This window comes from Manacus vitellinus, unplaced genomic scaffold (assembly GCF_001715985.3).
Source record: "Manacus vitellinus isolate BGI_N305 unplaced genomic scaffold, ASM171598v3 scaffold_39_pilon, whole genome shotgun sequence".
Lineage (NCBI taxonomy): Eukaryota > Metazoa > Chordata > Aves > Passeriformes > Pipridae > Manacus > Manacus vitellinus.
Genome location: NW_021940534.1, coordinates 5971793 through 5997333, shown reverse-complemented (window position 1 = coordinate 5997333; position 25541 = coordinate 5971793). Strand labels below are relative to the sequence as shown.

The 25541-nt window shown below is 37.3% G+C and overlaps 1 protein-coding gene across 1 annotated transcript in view; it reads right to left on the bottom strand.

Annotated features, from left to right (window-relative positions):
* LOC108639002 overlaps positions 1-25251 on the bottom strand; it is a 129983-nt gene extending 104732 nt beyond the window's left edge. Inside the window, exons 1-3 of the mRNA XM_029961692.1 lie at positions 24996-25251; positions 16643-16725; positions 12708-12847 (exon numbers count right to left, since the gene is read on the bottom strand). Of these exons, the coding sequence (XP_029817552.1) occupies positions 12708-12847; positions 16643-16725; positions 24996-25251 (479 nt within the window). The remainder of the gene's footprint in view (positions 1-12707; positions 12848-16642; positions 16726-24995) is intronic.
* Between the last annotated feature and the right edge of the window lie 290 nt (positions 25252-25541).

The following is a 25541-nucleotide window of genomic DNA, read 5'->3' as shown; positions in this document are numbered from 1 at the left end:
GATTGCTTTCAGCTCATAATAATAAATTCCAGACTTTTAAACATCCAAACCAATAAAGCTACATGGAGAGAATGTTTGTAATTGAAATAAAAATTATCCCAAATATAGACTAGGAGGATAATTTATAAAAATAACAGAAATACTGCTGAATCATTTTAATAACAAATAAATAAATAAGTATGGGAAGATCACACAACTGAGGCAATTAGAAATCAAACATGTTAATTAGTAATTAAAGAAATTAAATTAAAGAATCACATAAATTGGCAGATTGTACCAAAAGCAAATATATTTATACAAAAATACTTGTAAATATATCAATCTACATTTATAGTTTCATATTTTGTATAGCCCTCAGTCTTCTGGGTGTAAAAGAAAACACATATTGAGGATGACCTGGAATCACCTAAAAACATAGTCTTGTGAGTTGAACTATTTTATATTTCTATTTCCAGTCATTTATAATGACAAGACAATGATTCATAGAATCACTGATAAAGAGCAACTGTGTCCTTTTTTTTTTTTTTTTCTTCCTAGCACTCCTGGAAAGCTTTATAGTAAACAATTTAGAAGATAATGAAAGGTAAAACTTCCATCTGAAAAGGTTTGATTCAACAAAATTATTGGGACAATCACTTAGGTTAAGTGTTTAGCCCAGAGGGCGGTATAAAATTTCATCAAAATTCAAACCATGCATAAATGATCTCAAACTGCAGTGTCTATTTATACCACACAACATGTTAGTCATATTTTTCACTGAAGATTGAAAGTAATGATGAAGCAACAGATAAGGATGAAAGACTGAATATGTGCTATGCCACCCATATATAATTCAGTTAGTGGCAAACATGGATTAGAAAATATCCTGCAACAGCATGTGTTTTCCAACTGCCTGAGAAAAACTGTGACCCATTAATGAGGGAAATGGGACAGCAATGAAACCAGAAATATTGCACATACACAAATGAGCCAGGTAAAGGAGAGACAGTTATTAAATCAGTGCATCAGGGATTCAAAGACAATGAGAAATGGAAATATCTTTTAGGTTTGGTGTTCCTTAAAAAAAATCACTGGATTTTTTCAATCCAGAGAACAAAGCAGTGTCAGTGAAAATGGTGTCATTTTTCTAAAGCCTAAATCTTCAAATTTTGGTGAATATTATATAAAGAAAACTTCAGTGCAGACTCTCCATTTAGAGTATGGAATACATACTCTACATACTTCTTTAAGAAGAAATAACCACAGTGGAAAAAAAGTTTACACTCCTTCTTTTTCTAGTTTAAATTTTGAACAGAAGCTTTGAGGTATGAATTAAGAAAAAGATCTATGATTTTTCATTTTAATCCCAAAGGCAGAACCTTTAGTTGACAACAGCCGCTGGAACAGAATAATAACTACAGCACATAGTGTTATTTATCAGCTGTTTATGAATCATCCCATTGAGTGTATCAGTTATACTCATACACCTGCTACAGTTTTTACCTAAACCCTTAGGACTGGCTTTGTACAATGATGCTGAACTTCAGCCGAAGTTCTGTGGTTGCTGGATGGTGAATGCAAATTACTAGTTGGCATTCCTTGTTTTATTATTCTATAAGCATCTGAGGTGCTGGATGAACTAGTAACATTGCCAATTCATGTTTCAGATAGATTGTAATGTAGCACTGAAACTGCATAGTGGAGGATTAGACAGAAACGTAAGCTGGAAGCCATGCATGGGGCTATGTGTTTGTTCAGCATCATGTTAGTCTCAGCAGACTCCAAGCAGAGCTAGATGTTAATGATTTGTAGCTGCCTTTTTAGGGAGGAAGGGATTAGAGGAAAAACTTCACAGATATCCTGAGGAGTTATCTCTGGATAAAAGGCAGAGGTTAAAGCTACAAGTGGAAGTAGTGGTAAGGCAAGACATCACCAGAAGAGACGCTACTGAAAAGCAGAGGGGGACTAAGTGGCAGAGGAACTTAAAAACGACTGGGAAAGATTATAGTATGACAGATGCCTCCAATGATAGCTAATTTAAATGCCATTAGGTGCATTATATTTCACATGCAGACAGTCTACAGTGTGATGGAAAGCGTTACAGTAGGTTAGCATGAAAGTTTATGCTTCAGTCAGAGTAAATTGTTATCACTTCACTGGAAATGGCACTTTAATGCTTACCTCAGCTGAGGATCTGCCCCTCTGTGTTACTGCAGCATTTGCTGTCTTTAGCAAAATACTCAGAGCAGATGCCAAAACTGGTGGAACTTACTTAAGTTTCTGCTGACTCATTGCCCCAAAAGAGAAATTATAATAAAGTTAATGAAAGTTCAAGCATTAAATAGTATTTGTACTTTATTTTGCTATTCTACACTTCCTAATTTTTTCAAAAAGAGTAATATTAAATGGAACATTTTTCCCAATTAGCATTTTTATATCTCTTATACTTAGTGTATTGTTGTATTCTTCCAATGAAGTCTAGGAAAATGGAAAATGAAGCCCGGAGTTATGTATTTTAAGCTGATTTCCCTGTAATGTTAGTAAACAGTTTGATGCATGATGTCACTAGTAGCACTATTCTTTCTTGTCTTCCTCCACTTAATGAAAATCTGTGAAATAAATGCTACAAGGCAGTACTGCTGGCATGACAAATTCCAAGCCAATAAGTCTTGCAGATGCCAAGATGTAAGCTCTGAAACTTGGCATTTGGCATTCAGAACTAGATAACCTTACTATAGTAACTACATTCACTGTATCTACAAGAGGGATGAATAAATCAACAATAATTGAACTACTAAAAGTGTCTAATTTCCAGCGTAGTGCTTCAAGCAACAACTGAAATTAAAAAACTGTTAAAACACAGCTACATACCCATACAATCTTGTCATGAATGCACTGAAGCAAAGGTTAAAAAAAAAGAATGAATATGCATTCTTTGCTAAAAGTAGCGTTGCTTGATCTACAGTAGTGATGAACTGTATAAATGTCAGGTCCCATCTAAGTCCCACAGAGCTTGGCGTTCCCAGTAGCAAGAATATTTTATCGTTCCTGTAGCATTACTCAAAGTAGAGAAAAGGCTACTCCTGCTGCATGTGGAATGCAGTCCCTATTCTTGAAGCCTGTCAGTGTTTCCAAAGTTAGCAATGATCATAAACCCTTGAAATATGGTTGGTACCTTCAGGGCCTGATCCAAAGCCCAGTGAAGGTAAATGGGAAGATTCCACATGGCTGCAGTTTTGTATGGGCCCGGCTTAAAATATTACTTCTGTTGCCACTCGATTTCATAGTTAAGAATTTCTTACATCGTCCAAGTCAGATTTCACTGAATTTCCCATCCACCCATCTTTTCTCCCACTGTTAATTTTTATTAGAAAATACAGGTCTGGAAATCTTTAGGAAAATAACTAGCACAGTAGGTTCAATGGACTGAGTGCTTTAGAGAAACAGGATAGTCTAATAAACAGAGCTTTTAATGTACCACATTTCCACACTAATACACAGGAGAGAATCTACCGTTGGGACACCAGCCTGCTACGCGCCGCTTTGAAAACTGTCTCCTAGAATTAATTCAGGCTGATTAGAATAGCATGGATGCATTCACCTGGGGAACTAACTAAAAATAATAGCCAATTTACAAATGAGCTAGAGTAGGTTTTTTATCTCCCATGACTCCACAGATCGGTGGCAGTACACTACAATCACATCTCTGTGGCTGCAACACAGCTGGCATTAAGCTTTTGGGTATAAGCAATCAAAAGGAATTGCTGTAAGGCACTGAGATGCTGGGTGGAGTCATTCCTTGGGCCACTGTTTGAACAGTACTGCTATGATCTTAATATCTGCTTGTTTATTAGGGACTGATTAAAAATACCAAGGAAACATATTTCTATTTAAAGCCTCTAGAAGACCACTTGGTTTCCAGGACCAGTTATTGACCTTCTTTTGGGACCTCAAATTTAAAATTCAGTATTCAGTGTTGATCTTCAAAAAAAAAAAAAAAATAGGCATCATGGATTTTAAACCTTGAATTTATCATATCTTTCCCGAAAACTGAGGCATAAGAGAGACACTACCACAGTGGAGGTGCTGGTTCTTACAACTATCTCAAGGAAAACTGGAAAGTGGTTTTGTGTGCTTATGTATATAACACATGCAGAGACACAGAAATATTTCTCCAAATGCAGCATGCAGCATAGTGAAATGCGTGATGAACCAGACTAAATACGTATCTTTCACCCTCTGACATTTTGCAGGTCAAACTCTATATCTGACGTACGTATTTTAAGCCGGAGCGAGAAAGGCATATTCTCAGAGACAAAAGAATATTTTCTTTTCTCAAAACTCCTGCCACATCTAAGGCTAAATTGAATACTTGTGGCAGGAACATACATCCAAGTGTCTTTTAGAGGATGAGGATCATGATGCAATGTTTTGAAATGGAAATTATTTCAACTTTGAAATATTATAACTTACTAAGCAACCAAAGATGCTCAAAGGCCCCTGCACTGCATTTAACTGAAATGCAAGGCAAATACAAACAGTTACCCTGCATAAAATGATACACATGATGGCTAAGGGTGGCATTGTTTCCTCTACATAAAGCAAGCTTCAAAGGGAAAAGTAATTTTTGGATTAATGGGCAAACAATGCTGAACAAATTACATCAGTAGTTAGTTAAAAGCTCTGTAAAATACTTTGCCCTCTATTTGTGAGTAATGGGACTGATGAAGCAATGGAATGTTTTTTTTCCTTCCCTAGCTCTCTTCCCCTGCAATTGTTTAGACTGGAGAATTAACAGGCAGAGAGAGCATCCCTGCACTTTGTGAGAAAGACACAGCATTCAGTATAGCTGCAAGAAAGAATAGCTGAACCAGGAGTTGCACCACTGTTAATGCCATAAAACAAAACACCTAGCATATGTTCAGTCATTATCCCTCAGCAGAGACCTGAACCAAAATCTAAGATAGATCTAGGTATCAGCTTGAAAATCTTATGAAGACAAAATACCCCAGAGAGCTACCCTGTCTGTTTTAAAAATAAGTTCAAGACAGTGATTCACACCTTCATAACAATCAAGCATGACAACTGTAAATTCCTCATCTGCTGGACTTGTTCTTAAATCAAAGGGCAGACAGACTACATTTTATTCAGAATTTTGTAATCAGACTCTCAAACTTGGCAGACTAGTTTGAGTTTTCAGATCCAAGGCCAGGCAAACGGCAGGTCCTCTCTGCTCTTTCCTATTCACCTTTCTTATCTCCACCCTACACGAATTCAGTTTTGCCCAAGAGAGATACTGTGTTCTGTATAAAGAAGGACAAGATAGAAAGGATGAAATATTGGTTCCATTAAGTGATTGAGGAGAAGCATTCTGAGAGTCATCCACACTTTTATCATCACCTCTGAGACAAGAAACAAGAATCATAGCTAACAAGGCCCACATTTGCCTAAACTATCCTGCTTTTTTCAGCTTAGCTATCACAACTTGTTCTCCCCTTTGCAAAGTATCTCAGTTTGTACTGGAAACCTGTAAGAGCAGAGACCCTGCTAACTTCTCTGGATGTTTTGTCACACATCACTGTATATTTATTAATAATTATGCCTCTGTAGAGGTATTTTATTCTGATAGAATCAGAACTATCCCATCAGGATCTTCAGCTACTTATTCATTTTGCTACAGGCTACAACAGAAAGAGTTAGAGAATTTACTGAAATAACAAAGTCATTTTACATACATATGGTCTATGCTTCTGTGCCACAGCAGTGACAGATAAAAAGCAGCAATCTATCATATTTTTCTCTCCACACTGTACTCAATAAGATCCAAAGTGTGGTACCCATTTTGCTACTAATGCACATGTATAACTCCCACTTATTTACTGTAGTGCCCTGAAGATGTGACAGTTAGCTATGTAATGCACTTATTATTTTTATTCATTCTATTCATTAGAGATGATAGCATATGGCACACTTATAGCTTTGCTTTTCTCCACTAGTCATCAGTAATGTCATCTTTTCTAGCTCATGAAAACGAAACATTTATTAAATGACAAACAACCGTGTTTCTATACTCAACACTTCTCAGTCAGCTTCGCAAGTCTTCTACTCTCCTATGAGTCTGAACAAACCAAAGAGCAATTCAGCTAGGTCAAAGTGCTTTTTTAGGGCACAGGAATCCAAAATGAACAGCATGAAATGCCTGTGAGACAGAAATGCTAGCAGTGCTGTCTTGAAGACATTTTGACTGCTCTTGTGGCAAAGGCTCCAACAACTTTGTGAGCCCACACTGCTCGGTAACTGGAGAGTCAACATTCCCAGTATTTAAGAGAAACTAGCGATTTCTGTCAAAGACCTTCATAGTCTGTCAACATACCGATCTTTCCCCTGACTATTGCCAAATTTGAACCATATTCTTTCACTTTTATCAAATAGGAATTCTCTAAGATGGAGGAGGAGAGCAGAAGAAGCATTTTGGAAAGGAATTATAAACATAAAATCCTGGAGAGGGCTAGCTCAAACTGTGAATTGCTCCTAGCATTGGGGAGCATTTTCCCTGCTCATTCAGCTCCTTTACTTATAATCAGATGGCAACCACACAATTCCCTTGACAAGATCTCTAGGAAAACTTCAGGTTTGTAGGGAAGCTGCTCAATGACTAAGTTCACTAATCCTTTCTGCTCAAGAACATTAAAGCCAGCAGAAAAGAAAAAAAAATCCCAACCAAACAGACAAACATCTCCCTAGTAACTGTGACTGACCATTCACTGATGGCTCTCAACTCACTCTCCCAGCTCAGTGAATTGTATCACCAATTTCTCTCTCCATTGCTTGGGGCCAGCTCTCAGTTGGTGGAGTTCTGCAGGTCTGAAACCTGCAGGAGGAAGGGCATTGGTTGCCAACTCTTTCCATCATGCTGAACATATAAATAAAATTATCATCAAGTGGAATTGCACTGAAGTCCACAGGCAATAGTACATATTCCCCATCACCACAATAATATCAAATCCCAGCAAAATTAAGAGTGTGTATACATACTGGAGGGCTTTGCAAAAGACTCCTGAAGAAAACAGTTCTCAGAAAAGTTTCATCTTGCATGTATTTTCAGTCCTTAAAAGTTTCCTTTTTTTTTTTTCCTAGCAGTTTAGATAAATTTTGAAATAATCCTTTTTGCTGATTTCAAATTTGTTTCCAAACACTTTATTTTTAATTCAACTTTCAGTAGCAAAATTTTACTACAATGCACCAGAACAGGGAAATAATTCTTCCATTACACAAGACAGCAAAGAAATACAATCTCTAAATCTATGTAGTTCATTGAAATTTTTTTCATTTATTAATTATACTATAAAACAAAAGAAGAAACAGACAGTTTCAGAAAAATCAGAGGAAGTAGGAATGATGCCATAGCCATATTTAATGATTTGTCTATAGAATAATTTTCCAAAAAGTAAACTTTTACTACAACGGAAAAATCTTCAATGAAACTAAGACTAAAGCAAAAACTGCACAGAAATATGTGCTGATCTGCTGTAAAAATTCAGTCTTCAAAGATGTGAGGATATGTACAATATAAACACCATCTGACACCTGAATAAGTTTTAAAAAAAAATAATTACTTGTGTCCTGCTGAGACTTGCCTGCAAAAAACAAAAAGTACCCACAAAGATTCCAGAATCAGGATTAATCCTGGTAGTACTCTGTGCTCATACAGCCAAAGCTTAGGGTTGTATGTAGGGATGTATGTTTTAGGGATGCTGTGTTAATGATTTAAAAGTATTCAAAGAAAACAGTGGGACTCCTGATTTCTCCTAAGAGTTAAAGCTTGGCCTACCTCTAATTTTGCTTCAAAATGGAATTAGAAACAACGAAATGGTTTAGGTGGACTATCAGAAGTTACTGAGAAATTTTTAAATTATTAGTACTTTTTAAAGCAAGTAATAAAGGGTTATTCTCCTTTTCACAAAGAAATTGAATGTCTGCTCTTAATGGCAGTATTTTATATATAGTGAATGAAACAGTTCCTGCTAGGACAGCTGTAAAAAACTGGTAAAATTTGACCTTTGATTTTGGGTAAATGTTACGTATTTGAATAAAAGGTTGCATTTATAGGCAGCCACAGATTTTTTTTTTTATTATTTTAATGAAATCTTTAGAAGAGCTCAAGGGATAATCCAGGGAAATTTTTCAAATAGGCAACACTAATTTTGAACAAATTTTAAACACTCAGACAAGGTTTTTCCTCTAACGTAGGATCCATCACCCTCCTAACTCGGTGTAAATTCAATCTGTTCTATTTGTATGACATAAACAACAAGCCATTTCACAGGAATGAGGCAAACCATATGTGAAGGTGTTTTAGAAAGCACAACAGGGAATACACCAAGCAAAGAAGCATCTGCATTTATTTCAATGTCAAATCACATGTGTATTATAAAGGGAAAGTTTATTGTCTCTATATAGAAAACAATTTTACTATATTGTGCACTTTACGTTTAATGCTTCCTGCCCCTCAGTGTCCTCCTCAATTTGGAGAAAAAAAAAAAACCAGCAGGTAAACATCATAGAGACTACAGGTGTAGAGGCAGGGCTGTAAAGAGGTCTTCAGCCTTGTCCACCCTACCCAGGCTGCCATATGCCGACAAGAGCCTATTTCGTCTTCACCCTCTGCTTGTTACCTCTGCAACTGAGCTACTATAGGCAACACACAGCAATGCTGTGTGGGGCACTGGGTATTCCCTCAAAAAAGGCAGTGCCCTACCATAAACTAGTTTTATAGAAGCTGGTCAGAGTCAGCTTAACACATTTGGAGTTCAGGAGAAAATATTTCAAAGCAGCATTTAGCCTAGGTATGAGCTACAGGCACGTTGTTAAAAAGCTAATTGCACAGAGACAAAGGATGATCGTGACTTTTATAATAGTGTGAAATATTAACCCTTAAGAGCTGTGTTTGATGATAAGTATTTGACGACTGAACCTGCTAGTTCATTATTTATATATAAACTCAAGCCTGTGGATTCCTGAAGTCACAGAAAGTGTTTATGTCTTTATGTTTTTTTGTATTAAGATAGAGAAAGGTTTTTGAAATCTGGGATTTTTTTCCCCTCTCCTCTAAAACTAAGCATAAAAAGCACTGTTAAAGTGCTGAAGTGTTGAAATTATTTCTCAGATCTGTATTTTTATGCATCTTCAGGAAATCTGGCTTTATAGTGACAAATAGCCTTGAAGAACATTTTTTCCTCAAAGTTTGCTTGTTTCAGGGAACAGAAGAACAGAACTAGAGAGCTTCTGACAGTAGGTTTTGAGCTGCAAGGGTCAAAATTCCTTCAAATATTCTCCTTCTCTCTCAAGGTTACAGATCTCACCTGTCTTATTTAGACAATAGCCACTAAAAACATTCATATTCTGCTGCAGATTACACAAGCTGTTAGTTCCAGGAACACAAAAATCAGAGAAGAGAGGTTCAGGGATGTCGGGTTGCAAGGCAAGGTCCGGAAGCCAGCTCTCCAGGAAGGTCTGCAAAGCACTCGGTGAGCATTTAGCATCTACCAGGCTGTGACTGCCCCTGACCACCTAAACAGCATGGATCTCCCTGAGTCTTTTGGACTCAACCCCCTCATCTCCAGCTGACCAGACCTAAGCAAAAGCCTGATGCTTTTAACAAGGCTGTATGGGGGCACAGTGGGAAAGTCACTCTTGTAGGCTGCAAGACGCAACCTGAAGGCTGTGGGCTTCTGCAGCCAAAAAGCTCTTTTTATTACATATGTGTATAATGCCCACTGTAAGGAGGTTTGACTGTGGCCTACGGATGTGAGACACCACTGTAAAATTAATATGAATGAAAAAGGACAAGCATGCTATAGCAACAGAAACAAAAAAGCACCATAATTATCAGAAAAATATTTGTGATCACAAAAGAATATCTTGCTCATACTCGCCAGTCTCCCCTTTGGCAAGCCCTACAAGAAAAGAGAATATGAGAGAAAGGAAAGAGAGAAAAAAATTACAGGGAGAGGCAGGGAGAGAATGGGGGGGAAAGAGAGAGACTGAGATAGAGTGGATACTTTTAACTTGTCACAGTACAACACTAGCTTTTAATTAATACAGAGTATGTACAACTTTAAAGACTGTTGGTTGTGCAGTATTTTATGATAAATACATTTTATGGGATTTTGTTTTTAAAGAGGATTTTGTAAAATAACCTAGCCCAATAAATGATTTACCAGCTGCAATAAAAGATCAAGGAAATTGCTCAGATTGCATCTTGGAGCATCTAAAACTCTGAAGTTTATGGAGATCTAAGCTGCCCCCAGATCTACAGTGCTATTAAAAATTTTTGTAGTAGCTAATTATCTTCCATTGCATTTTTTAAAAGGTAGCAATCATAGAAGAAAGGAAGGTCTGGAAACAGACAAAGAGGAGTTGATGCCCTTTGATGGAGAAGTAGGAGAGAAAGAAAGGAGGAGACAGACAGCAGTGAGTAACAATTGAAACATCATGTTGGTACGGTAACAAATGGAACTAACAACTCATAAGGTGTCAGATTCTCCTTAAATCACTCAGGGAAACTGAATTAACTCTAAGTTTGAAAAATATATTTTAGGGACACATACTATATGTAATATCTATATTATTTGACCAAGAGAGGAGTAATTTTTTTGCTATTTTTTTTTCTCTCTGATAAAGATGATGACCACAAGTGAAGCAGAAAGTGAAGAAATTCCCTCTAAGTTCTGCTTTGTTCTAAACTTATGGGACTTTAACATAATACATAAGTAAATAAAGCAAGAACCTGTCCTTATTTCAAACAGGATGATGGATACAGTAAATAGAATGGCACAGTGAAATAACAAAATACTAGCCTAAGGTAGGAGAGGCAGCCCAGTCACCCTGATGCATTGCTTGTAGCCTTTGTTTTGTAACAGGAAGATACGGTTTGTGCCCTGTAACTTACTGTGCTCAGACATACCTACACCTCCCCAGGGAACCCGAGCAAAGTCAGTGTCCCTGCAGGCACAGGGGTCCAAGGAGAGATGGGCTTCCTAACAAAGGACAAAGAAAAGAAATAGAAAAGAAAATGGAAGAAAGGACAGCCATTTTTTCTTAGTCCCCACATCAGACGGTGAGGTGCACACCAACTTAGACAAATACCTGTTCCCTCTGCTCCTCTGGATACCTTGTGCAGTCACAAAGGACACGGACTTCAAAGCCTGGGGCCAGGCTGCTGCAGGAAAAGCTACTAGAAACCAGCACATGCTCCAGGAGTGCTCCAGTGCTGAAGGAAGTAGAGACTTGGGGCCCTTTCTCAACACTTTCAAGCTGAACAACTTTGAAAAGAATAAAGTATCAATGCTGCTAACTTCAAATGTACACAGAATCACAGTATGGTTGGGGTTAGGAGGGATTTTAAAAGCCATCTACTTCCATGGTCATGAGCAAGGACACCTTCCACCAGACCAGGTTGTCCACGGCCCCATCCAACCTGGCCTTGAACACTTCCAGGAATAGGGCATATACAATTAAATGTTACAATTAAATGTTAGAATGAGAGAAAGTGAAGTTCCCTGGTACTGAAAGCGAGCACCTTGAGAGAGATAATTGATGATAATTTGGTTAATTTTATTTGAAAATTAAGGTAGGTAAAATGAAGCACTGGGAGCTGGCAAGGATATTTGGATGGGCAATGCTACCCTAAAATCTATTCTTCTATTATGGCAAGGATGGGGGAGTCCTCAGTTGTCAAAAATAACCATAATCAATTCAGCAGAATTATGACAGCCTAATTGTATGAGTGTATGTTATTTTTCGAGCTGACTGCTGTCACCTCCATTACTCAGGGCTAACCACCTCTAGGGTTGAGTTCAGATTTCTATAGTGAAAATGCACTTTGTGTCTGTAAGGTCTTTACCAAACTGTCTGCCAACTTTTAAGGCACCAAATGAGTGTGGCAAATGAGAGCGGGGAACAACAGGACAAGTGATATTGAAGGCTGCTTGGCTTGCCCATGAGATAAACCTGCCTCATGTTTTGATAGGGAAGTAATTTAAAACTAAATTTTCACAGATGTGCACTCTATTGTGATGTTAGTTTACTGACTGCTGTATTTGAAATCCTAGGGGCTGATTTGCAGAAGACCATAGGTGCCAGAGATGTTTTGAGGGCTGGGTTTTGAATATTCAAAGCACAATATGGAGCTATGTGAAAGCCTATGAGATCATTTCATTTAGTGAAATGATCTTCATTGTTTTCTACTAATTACAAATAACTGTCTAGCTTTTGCAATTATTTAGAATATGAAATTCCAGGAAATAAAAGTAACTGAAAAAACTTTGTTTTGATGAAGTCTTTTTCGTTTCACTTTATCTTTTCATTTTAAGACACTTCCCATATTTTATAAAAGAGAAAACTAATAGTCAAAGTAACATCCAAGAAAGATTGCATATTACTCTTAAAATGTTGAAAAGATTATGCTAGAAATCCTTTTGTATTTATTCCCCTCACACGGCTTCTCAAAGCAATGCAGCAATGCCAAAATTGCATTCTCAGACAAAAAGTGCTTCCAATTTTTTTTATCAAGGTCAATCATAAGTTAAGGAGTTAAAAAAAAATCCATGTGTTTTGGGTTTTTTTGCAGTCTAATAACATTCATTTAAATGTAGGTACCTTTTGAATACAGGAATAGCAAGACATACTTTTGGGTTGTAAAACTATTTGATACTGAGATCACTTACCACACAGAAAAAGTATACTTCTCTAACTCTTCCAAGTAAAAATTGCTCTCTACAGATGTTTTCTCTTCTTCTTGGTTTCCATTGTTCTCAGGATCTGATCTTTCTTCATGATGTTGGTCAGGTGGGTTATTCCAGTTGATCTTTAAATGAAAATAAAAAACAAGTTAGAATAGTAAGGCAATTAGCACATCCGTTCCTCCCAGGACAGGCCTTCCAGCACTGTCACCAGCTTTGTTGACATCCTCAGGACACCTTCAAGGACCTTCACAACCTTCTTAACTGGTAGGACCCAGAGTTGCACACAGAGTATTGTTCCCTGAATGGATTTATGTTCCTATAAGGCTCTGGTTTGACGAACCCTCTCAAGGAGGTGTAAGCTCATGCTGACACCAGCAGTCATCCAGTCTCCCTCTACCTGCTTGCTTTTTCCTGTGTTGCATACCACACACTGTCAGCACAAAAATTTAGATATCCCCATAGTAAGCCACACAGAGGGAACTAATCTGGGAATGGAATTAATGCTGTTTGCCTTAATTCTTTTTCTTTTATTTAACTGGATTAGTTCTCAGTTGGACCCATTCTGACCCAGGCCACCCTGCGCTGGTGCCTGCACAAAGCAGGAGAGGGACAGTACTATATCTTTCAGTGCTCATACCAGTTTATTCTCATTTAAACTACTCGTTGAGCTACAAAGGAGAGAATCCTGATCTCTGCTCATCTCTGGAACAACATTTTTGCATGCACAGGGTCTGATTGCTGGCATTGCTTCTCTGAAGTGACCATTAGATGCCCTGGACGCTTGGTGTTATCACCCCTGGACAGAGAGACAAACATCATTTCCACCAAGAGACACAAAGAGGTCCTAACTTATCAGACAGACATCTGCAGGAGATTTCAATGATACTATCTACTAATACCTTCCCAGGCACAATACCAAGCTCTGTAAAGGGTTTGCTAACATTTAGTGAACAAGCCCAGAGAAAACAAAGGGGTGGAAATTAAAATATGTTATGTTCAAACTAGTAACAGAACTCCCTTTTTGGTCTTCCTGTTAGACAGGGAGATGGAAAGTATACTATTTAGAGGTAACCTCAAAGACAAATTTTGATTCTACATCCCTTGATGCCAACTTTACAGAGCAAGTGGTTGAAATTCTCTAGTCAATACTAGAAGATAACCTAGATGATTTAAGTTCCTATTTGACTTTCATATTTATGAAGTTTACTCTGTAGTAACATGAAGTTTACTCTGTAGATCCCAAAAAAACTCAGAGTTCCCAGGGAGCAAAGCACTGACATAAGATGTAGTCACACACTTTACACTTTGCTAATCATGAAAACAACAAAGTTTTTTTTCTTTTTAAACTCTGTAAACCATTTTGCTCTCAAAGGTAAATTTGTATTCTGAAGCTTGGATTACATTGACCTCATCCACATTTTGAATTTCACAGACATAAGAGACAGAAGTTCATATTCATACCTACAAAATGCATATACCTACATACTCTTATCAGTAAATATGATATAATCAACTTATTCTCAGTGGTCATTGGAAAAGCTGCCACAAGCAATGGAATATATTGTCAGAAAGAGGTTCTATGTAAACATGAATAGTTAAGGCAGAGTAGAAGTGCTTAAACTTGTTTTCAAATACTAAGACCAGGCAGACACAGATTTTACCCAGACACAAAATGGTCAACTTAATTTCCTAGAAGAAGTCAAGGTTTCAGAGTAGGTAGTGTGTGCAGGCTACCTTGCTTGCTGACATTGCCTCCATGAAACTATCCCTGTGCAAAGTAGATATAAAGACATTATTTAAGACATAAATCCCAAAGGCATTAAAGAGTATTAAGAGCTAATTTCTCTGACTGTGTTTGGTCTTGACTAACATACAAAAACAGAAATTCAGTCTTCTGCATGAGGATGGGATTATAATCAGAGAATATATTTTATTTCTCTCAGAAGTCACTGACTGTGAGCATTCTCTCCTTTATTGCTACCATTCAATATCTTGGATCCATTCAATAGTGTGTACACTCGTTACAACAAAAACTAAGTGCTAATGCCAGTGAGAGACTATTTGCAACTTCTTAGCATAGATGAATTTGGGGGTAAAAAGTTGAGGTCAGACTTAAAGATCTTTTAGTTTGTTTTTGTTATTAAAAAAATAAATTTTAAAAATATGTTTACAAGAAGAAAACGGACTGCTGAGGAGAATAAAACACTACAGAAATGTCTGTCTTCTTCCTTAAGTCTGCTCTTTACATTAGTTTGTCATTGTTTCCTAAATATGACTGTTACATAAAAATATTTTACAGGAGGGTATCCAGAGATACAAGTAGGTCCAAATGATAGAAATCAGGCCAAATGCCTAGATCTTGAACATGCTAAACAGGCTCTCTCCGAACATTAGGGTTCATTCATACCATTAAAAAGGAGGGGCTCTTACAACCTTTGAAAGGATATTTCCCATACTCACATTTCTTTTGTGCAGAAGCATTCTTGTAAGAGGCTCAGTTCAGAAATCTATACAAACATGCCAATAACTGTAAGCTAGTCAGTCATTTCACTGAGTCCAGAGGGACTAGACAGTGCTGAATTCCCTGTGGGTTTACACACCTCACTGAAACCAGGTCACTTTAATTTGCCTTCGAGAGCCACCCACAACTGAAGTTCCTATGAGAACGTGGCACTTTGTTCAAAGATATCATGTTTTTTATGCAATTGTAGGAAATGAATTTCACTCTGCCACTCCCATGGGTTGGGTTACTTTGCCCACTACATCGATTCCAAAAGTCCTCAAATCATCCTTCTTATAGATATAAGGCCACACACACACATGCATGCACACATCAGTCTGCAGTTATGTTTATATATAACTCTGTTTTTTCCAAGTTATCCTTAACTTCCTGAAAAAATAAATCACTTAATAATTTATCCATTTAAAATGGAGGGAACTTCCAGTTGGCCAATCTGTTTTTTCTCAGAGAAGTAGATCATCACATTACAAAAGTTGCAATAATAATTCCCAGCCACTGAGTGTTTGTGCCACAACACATGTACAGGTATAAACACATAGTACACAAGTTTGTGAGCACTCCGAGTACTGTGATGATTTTCTTCCATGCACAATTAAAAGCATTAAAAATGTTTCAGAGTATATCTAGAGCAGGGTAAGACAAATTACCAGAATGATTAATTTGAATATTCAGGTTTGCAGTTATAGTTCTCTGCAACCATGCTGATTTAAGGACAGAAGTGGAGCAACACTTACAGAGAAAAATTGCAACCTTCATTGGAAAGTACCTGATTTAATAATATAATGCAGGTAGAAGCAATACTCAGGAATACAGAGTTTTCTTTGTGTCTTAGTCATCAGGATTTACAGTAAATCTGAAAGTTTCAGTAGCATTTCACCCAGAAAGTGTTGTCATGATGCAGATATGATTTTATGGAAACTTGTACTGACAACACAATATTTGTTCACAAATTAATTATGTCCTTGACCAAGATACTACAAATATTATACTAAAAGTATCTAATGGTAGGGATCTTCTGCACAAGTACATGAGAGCTTGAAGGTTATAGATGCATCTCTTGTTTAAACATTACTGAAATAATACCATCCTGCAGCACAGACTTGATTAAGCTGCTGGTATTTGATTACCACTAGGATGGTCTTTCCCTACTACTCCTTTGAAGTTTCTTTGCTGGAGAGATTAGCTCCTTATAGATACACGGAGGAGACAGCAATACACCTGGCCGTGTGAAGCTTTTTTGTGGCCATAAAAAAATTCACAGGGGTAGATTAAAGAAACACAACAACAACAACAACAAGCAAGCCCACAAATCATTCTCAAATGGCACAGGTAGAAGATCCAAAGGCTTCTCTGCATGCATTAAGGGAGACAATGGTGTCCATATCAAGATCTGTACCTTGTGATGTCCTCCTTGGACTTCCTTTGGCCAAAACAAGTCACAGTGCTCATCTGCACTGCCATGGTAATCTTGGTAATCCTCTGCAAGAAAAGAAAAAAAAAACAAACCACAAAACATAAATTATTTTTTGTATTGGTGCGTAAGATAAAGCTCTGGAAAGGAAGGAGCTGGGTTTTGGTCCTCCTCCCGACAAGATTCTGTCTGACTTCATGCAGATCATTTTTCTTTCTCCATCCTAGTTATAAATAGGTGGTTATTTCTCTACTACCTTCCTGAAATGTTAGTATGATAAATGCAGAGAAGACTTCGGATACTGTGTTCCTGGAAATAAAAATTGTATAGATACAAAACAGGGGAAAAAGTAGAAATAAAGAAATAATAGACACAAGAAGAATGACATGGAAGGGTATTTTAAACACCCCAGAAAATGTTCTTCAGAAGAGAGAAAGAAGTTAATTTTCTTGTATGGACATGGTTGTGGATCAAGAACAAGACAGAGGCATAAAAAGCATTCGAATAAACATTGCTTAGAAAACACAAGTCATGTGTTCATTAAGCTCCTGAAAAGCAGTGACCTGTGGAATGAACAAAAATGTAATTCCACATTTCAGGAAGTAGTGGTGTGGTAGAAATAAAGGTCTGTATTAGACACTTTTTACTGTATTGCATATGGAGGCTAATCAAAAAATATACTTAGTTATTATTTCCTTTTTTTTTTTTAAGTTATTTCCAATCCCACTCAGTAAAAGACAATCAAGTGTATCTAAAATCACAGTACAGGCAGGATCAGCTCTTAGGTGTTACAATTGTTGATATAGGCATATACAATATACACATATAAAATGTCACAGTTGGATATCTTTCTTAGTTTCTACATATATGTATACATACGTGTAGGTGTATGTTTTATATGTTGAACATTCGTAGTAAACGAGGCATTTGCAGGTATTTACACCACCTGGGGTGAAAGAGGAGGTCTACTGAAATCACTGAAACAGCATAAAATACAACTGCTGGAAATGTCACATGTACGCACACATGCCGTATAATCAGTTCAAATTGTCTCTACATATTCCATATATGTGATACATGTATGAACCCATAAACACATATTAAAATATAAATATACCTTTGTAAAGATGGTTACTGTGGTTTTCTTTGTTCAACATTTTTTTTTTCCCTTTGGCACACAGAACTGGGTTTCCAAACAGCCCTGATGAAATAATGAATACTTTAACAATGTTTTTGGAAGCAAATGAATAAAGCAGTAATTATCTTGGCCAAAAAAATGGGACACTAAAAAGAATAAAGAAAACAATAATATTCTACATTTAAGAAATGGGTGGGAGAAGAAACGCAAGTCTGTTATTTGATCATGACATGCTCTTTTTATATTTTATTTGTAAGGCTCTCAATGCTCTTTTCTTTCTATACCAGTGAGCTCATTATTTTAATTCCTCATAGATTTTTCTGAACAATTTTTGCTAAGTAAAAACACAATGTAATTCTTCAATGCCTGTAACAGTAAGAAGCTGCTCAAATTAAAGATCAATAAAAAGTACAGAAAAAATCTGTATGAAAATAAATAAATAAAAGAGAAGATGGGAAATGCTTGCAATTAGGATGAAAAATCTAAAAAGAAATTAAATTTAGTTGTAATACATTTCCCATTCTTTTCTTCATGAAAATTACTACTGAAGTGGGTTTTTTTCTGTAATTTAAATATTAAGCTGCCAGATGTGTGTCTCATGCTTGAAGAGTTGAAGCTTTGCATTATTTAGCATATTAAGATTCACAGAATTTAAAAAAGGGCTCCTTTATTGCCTGGAGGTTCTAATTAAGTAAACCTTAGCCTGGTACATTTAAAACTTGCAATACAAGAGATTTTGCTTCTTTTTTTTTTCTCTGTAGCCAAGTCTCATCAATATAATAAATATGGAAAATGCTTAAGATGATATAATTTTTCTTTGGCTTGAGGAATTAAACCTATCTATTATTTTAAGAAGTTTTTAATAGAGGCCAGCAATCAGAAGGACATTTAAAGACTCCAGTCTACTTTTTAATCATAAGATTACTCTTAGTTGGGAGGGGGAAATGTGTCATAAAACTGAGCCATGTAGAAATTGTTTCTTCCACATACACAAAAGAAAGCAGTTTTGAGAGAGAAACAAGAATCACACAGTTCTTTATTATTAAATTGCATTTTACTTTTTTATAACTTTTTATAATTGACCACAGAAAACTAATAAAGCATTAAATAGCTGGTTAATCAGCAATTTGTTCATTGAAAAAGTAGAGACTACTGCATCAGAAACTGTAATAGCATAGAAATTCCTGACATACAATACTCATAAATCATACCTTAAATACAGTTATTTTTGCCATTTTAGAAAATGTCAAAGGTGTCAACTTTGTCCAGATATAACACTTAGCAGTGACTATTTTAGTAAATTGACTCAAAATACATTTTGTTCCCTAACGGGGGAACATAATAACATTCATGATAAAAATGAACAATTTGAAGAGGAGAAAATAACACCAAGAAAGAATGATCAAAGACAGGTATCATAGCTATGATAAAGGTACAGTGGCAGGTGTAGACCTCTGTTAATAGGTTTCTTTGGAAGTCAAGAAACATACGCACAAAATATGATTGCACCAGGGCCTGGAAACAACAATAATATTCTTAATCCAAAGATCTATATCTGTATCAGGTAAGTCCAGCAGAATAGTTCAAATGTCTTTCATTTTTATAAGAGAAATAGGAAAAAATGGGTGGCATTTTTTGTCACCACTGTGGAATGGGCATGGATTTGTAAAAGCATGGTGAGATGAAATTTATTTCCAGACCTTGACAATAATGAGAGAAGTCATTTCTGGGTGATATTAAGTCCCAATCAAATAGTTTAGATGTCACACAGATCATACCTAATATGGGATACAAAGAAAGGGTTAACTGCATTAAGTCCCTGAGTTCAGCGGGGCCTGGTTTTTAAAACAGAATAAGATGATGTTGGAATAGAAAAATGTTGGTGCTACTCTGTTACCTTTCTCAACATCAGCCTTCTCTGGGCAATAGCTGAGCATAGTAGCATGACCTTTAAAATTATAGGGTGTCTTACTGCTTCTTAACCCTTGTAGAATAAAACAAAACCTTTTTTTATCCTCTGCATTCAGTCTGGAAGTTATCATCTTTGGCTATGTCTTCTGTAACAAGTACTGTGGCGCAACAAGTACAGGCACAACTTGTAGAATGAAATCAACAGTTCGGAGGACACCCCTTAGCAGTGGGGACCCTGCTGTGTGTTGCAGACTTCACATCAGGCTAGTTTTAGTTTGGTCCTGGGAACTGATGGCTCTGATACACACACCAAAAGCACATATGGTTTATCAGCTTCACCCTAAAGGTGGCCAGTGCTTGTCCTCTGAGATCTCTCCGCAGTGAACAAGAGACTGACAATTGGGGCAGGGCATTCACTTCAAAAGTGCCCTAAATACCTAAACGTTAATGTAAACACATCCTTTCTGAATGAGCATTAAAGAGGGGTAGGAAACAGATTCCCTATGATGTAAAAACTAGGGCTGATACTGTGAAATTTTTATATATTGGGAAGTGGGGGGAGAGAAGGGGAGGAGAGAGTCTAAAAGATTATTTTTTTTTTTAAATATGGACAAAAAGAAATAACACAGCTAGGAAATTACAGTAATTTGATGAAAACTACTTCTGACTTATATGGAGGCAAAGTAGAGAAGGGAAGTCACTCCTGATGCATGCAACCTCTCTTTAAATCAGTGGGAAAGGGTTTTAGAGTAGTGTGATCCAGGAGCGGGGCAGCAGACAAAGAAATCATCAGCTTGGTTAAGTTACTGCAGGGACAGAAAATAATATGAAGAACCTATCTGGACTTCCTCCCTAGTAATAGCCCAGCCTGTGAGAAATAAAATAGTATGGTAAGAGTTGGAAAATAGAAGAGTTTGGATTGTGTGGATGACACAACTGTAAGTGGGAACTGGATTCGATCCCACTTGAAAGAATCAATCCAATCCTTTATGCAGTCCTGCTCAGAGACAGAAAAGACAAGCAGAGAAAGAGAAGGTTCAACCGTCTGAGGCTCTGCCTCTGAGGCTCTATTTGTAATAAAAATGAGGGGTAAGCAATCTTCATTTTTAAAACATCACTTTGTTCCCTTTAAAGTGGCACCCATGAAGTATTACCAGTGAGAACAACTTCAAGTTTTTTGGTTTAAGTAACTATTTTTGCATCTGCATATGACTGTTAGGTAGAAGCATGCAGCATCTCAGAAGGAAAGAACCTCATTGCAGTATAATGAGAAGTATTACAATGAAGATTCATTGGTTTGCATGAAATTGTTTCAGAAGTGGCTATAAGCATAAATATAACACTCTCAACAAAACTATTGGTCACTTATATAAGTACATTATAACGCTTTACATTAATGTAAAGCCTTCTCTCCAAATGTAATGATAAAATTAGAATGGAACTGTGTCTGTGTTTGGTATTTTGATCTGGAGGTGACACCTTAATAAGCTTTGAATAAAGTTCTGAGTACTATCTGCTAGAGTACTAAGCCTCTTGGTTAGCCTGATGCCATCTTTGCTTAGATGTTATTCTGAAGTTTTGTCCAGACAGAAATGCCTTTTGATGTCACAAAAGGACATAATTAACTTCCCAACGTTTTTCCACAGATGCAGAAAGGGTGTTGAATTAGAGATCTTGAATATGAACAATATTTAACATCTGTTTTCAATAGAAAGTTTATTGTAGAAGACAGACATTGAGCAAAAGAATCCTTCTGAGCTAGAAGATCTGAAAATCAGGAGCTAAAACTTTGTCCTGGGTATGCCCTAGAAAGGTGATAAATCAGAGGGTTGAAGGAATCACAGAGGGTTGAAGTAATCACAGAAGTGTTGTCAAGCCCCCAAAATGAGAAGAATACTAGCTGACTAACAATATTTATGAGAAATATTTCATGTGTTTCCAGAGGGTTTACTTGTGGTACATGCACAAATGGAGGCTTTGAAAAAAGAAATTAGACTTCATATGAGAGAAGGGCCAGGGAGCAGCTGCTGGGATGAGCATTGGTGGGGACAAAAATGCAGGCACTGTTGAAGCACCAAATTAAATATCAGGTACAGTATAAATCCTAGTTTACATGTCATTCGGCAGAAATTATCTGGGGTTTTCAAATGAAAGGTTTTTTTCCTTCCTAGTTCTGAGTGAAGATAATAAGTTCAGTGGTTACATTACTGACAGTGTTCCATCACAGAAAATCTGTGCTTTAGTGATGTGCCTTTTGAAACAAGTTTTTCATTAAATTAACAGGCAACAGATTTATCAAGTACCAGAATTTGTTTTTTTTTTTTAAATCCTCCATCAATTATAGTATTATCTCTTAGGATATACTGAGTCAGATCCTCTGATGATACAAAATAATGCCTTTTGAATCCAACCCTCCATTGACAAAAGTTGTGACGATTCAGTACCTTTCTGTGATGGTTTCACTCTAGGCCTTCCTGGAGACCAGCTTGTAACCAGGAAGGAACTAGGAAGGTGATAACGGAAGTATTCCATGTTATTCCTTTACGTAACTTGAGGTATAAATAAAGCCAGCAGGAGGGACCTCACGCTCTTCCTTCCCGGCGAGGTTTGAGAACGGTGGGTCCCTGTCTCGGTCTGGCTTATCTGGAGCTGAGGCCAGCAGTGACTGCTGTTATCTGCCATGTGTGAGGGGAGAGTGCTGGACCGTGTCCAGCCATCCTGCTTGTTCAAAGGGAAGTGGTGAGATTTTACTAATTTACCTTCAGTTGGTTGGTTGACTTGTTTGGTCTTTGTCCCTTTTTGTCCTTTTCCCTTCTCCTTACCCCTCTTCCCTTTTTGGGGAGCTGTTTGGGATTTCTGGAGTTGTGGTGCATAGTATTCTCATTGGATATATCTGTCTCATATGTGAAATATATATATATTTTTGCTATAGCTTTGGCTGCTTAAGTCATTTTTTTTCCTCTTCCCTCTCTGGGAAGCAGGTCCTTGTTGTCGAGTTTTGGGGACTTGGCAGGAAGCCAGCTCGAAACTTGCACACTTTCAAAATCAGTCCACTTCTGCAACTGCCTTGTTTCAGGATATTTGTAAGAGACCTTCTTAAATTCAAAATATGGGTTCTAAAATGCTTTGTTTGGCATTGGATCTCTGCCAAACTCCACAGAAGTAATTTGAATAAAAATTCAATATGGTAGTTTTAGATCTAGATAAGCATTGGTGATGGGGGTAGGGGGAAGAGGGGACAAGGAATAGCTGTGCGCCTGCACAGCTAATAATTGGGTACTGAGACACACTCTAAAGGTGGAAACATCCAAATGTTGCAAGGAAAAGAAGTTTGAAAAAAAATTAAAAGCACCCAAAGGCAAATGTCAAACACCATTAAACATTATTTTAAAACTCTTGTTCTTGCAGGTTACTTATGTTTTAAATATTGTGAGTATTCTAAGCTGCTTTGCACAACTAAAGTTGGGCAAATGAACTAAATAAATTTCAAAGCAGATTCTACTAACGTAGAATTTGAAAAAAAAATTCTAAGTTAGGGCTGTGATTATATTCTTAGAAGGACCAACATCTAGAAATACGTGTTAAGTGTTGGTCTTACTAGGACATGAATGAGAACCCTTGAAACACTGGAAGTTTTTATTACTTTTTTCTGTAATGTGCTTAACCTTTTGTCACCAACATTATTTAACAAAAACTGACACCAGCTCTGTATTCTACTTCTTACACATCTGTGATAGTCAACATCAATATTCAGCATTTATGAATCCTAACTTAGCAATGCCATACTAGCTCCTACCTCTATTTGTGCCCACTTAACATGAGATATTCAGCAAACGCACCTATAATAGCAGATGCATAGTCCTAGCCTTCTTGGGCAGTCAACAGAGAAGGAGAACTCCAAAGAAATAATTTTTTAGTGATGTTTCATGGGCTACTCTAAAAGGAAAGTGGCACATCAATTGGCTTCAAAATGACATGCATCCAAAGTTCTACAACATCATCTCTGGGATCCCACAGACTTGAAGACAACTACAAGCTGCTGTTTACACAGATAAGAGGTAGCTATCTCTTACCCAATATTTCTCAGCTCAGTGTCTAACCATTATAGCTTCCTGTTATAGGAGAGTCGCTCTCTCTCTTCAAAAGACAGGAATAATTTATTTTCACTTGCGCTTTCATCTCTACACACTGGTCAAGGGAGTGAGAATCGCCCTTTCCTAAAATGAAAGCTGACCCTTGCATTGTTCATGATGGTTCAGAGAATGATGAGCAGTGATGAGTGCGGATCTCAGGTCATCTCCTGATGTCCTCACCACTCTCTTAGCTACTCAATCTGCCTATTCATCCTAAACATCTGTGCTGTGACCAGGAGGGCTGGCTGGCACCTGGGTGACACGCATGGGTGTGAGAACAAAAGGGAGCATGGACATCGGCACTTTCTGTGCCTGCACTGCCATTTTTCTATTGTAGGACTGAGAGCACAATACACTACCCAGGTCATAAAATGGGAGTGGTTGTCTATATTCTTGGTACCTTGGTACCAGCATCCCTGCCCTGTATTAAGTCTGCTTCTGGCCATCACAGTGGTATCTGAGTTTAGGACAGGACCTGGGGTTATATTACTCAGTTCTCAGACAAATACTTTTTACCTGGGACTTCAAAACAAACAAACAAACCAACCAAATAAATCCACCAAAAAAAAAAAACCAATGAAAACAAATAAACAAATGAACAAAACCAAGAAAAAACTCCACAGTAGTAACTTACAAGGTTTTGCCTTCAAAAGAAACCCTACATTCAAGCAGCAAATGTTACCCGATACAAATACAGACAGGCACTTTTACGCAATTTAGCTTTGCACAATTAACAAAGGATATTGCTATTAAAGTGCTGCAGGAAGAAAAAGTACTTCCCAAGCATCTAACAGCAACATGTTGTGATCCATGGATATAAATGACCAAATAAAATGGAAGGATGTAAAAATGTCACGGAAACACCAGTCGTAATCTAATGGTGTCAGTGCACTGCACACACACCTTGTAATTACTAACACATTTGGCCTACCAACACTTTTTAGACAGGGGAGCCCACCATTTCTGTACCTTTTTGCCTAAGCTGCTTTTGATCCCTCACAATTGATTTAAACTCTTCCATCTCTTCCTTTGCCCAGTGAATTAATGATGACATGATATCACAGGGCTAGGGGGAAGGCAAATGGGGGTATTTACACACATGTCAAGCAGATCTATTTGCAAACTTTCAGTAAATTAATGCAATAAAAGTCCTAACCTGCTGGAAGCATTTTTAGCTCTTCTCTTTTCCTCCCAGCTTCTTCTGACACACACACTTCTCCTCCTTTTGCTGCATTAAACTGTTTTTCCACTTCCTTTACAACAGTGGGAATACTTCCCTTATGGGTGTCAGGATCTTTCGGGGAGGTCAGAGGTTGCCCTGCAGAGGAAATGACAAGCTGTGAAATGTAAAAGAACAATTCCTTCCACATGTTTCCTTGCTCCAGGAGCAGTAAGGGGTTGTCAGCTAGCATCAGGACGGGATGGACCAGGCCTTTGTCTTAGCAGTCCTGTCAAAACTAATTTACAATTAAAGACCTGTGTAACTGTTTAAAGCTTTACAACTCTGGCGAGTTTCAAGGACTGCTGAAGCCAAGTGGTACAAACCAACTTTATTATTAACAAGCATGCAGACAAACAGAATGAAGACAGACGGAAAAAATGCTGTAAATTGTAAGTAAGCAGAAAAACTGTACACCTGAAGATTATCTTTCTATATGATATTTATTTCTGTTATAAGCTCATAGTTAGGGAACTAAAAATA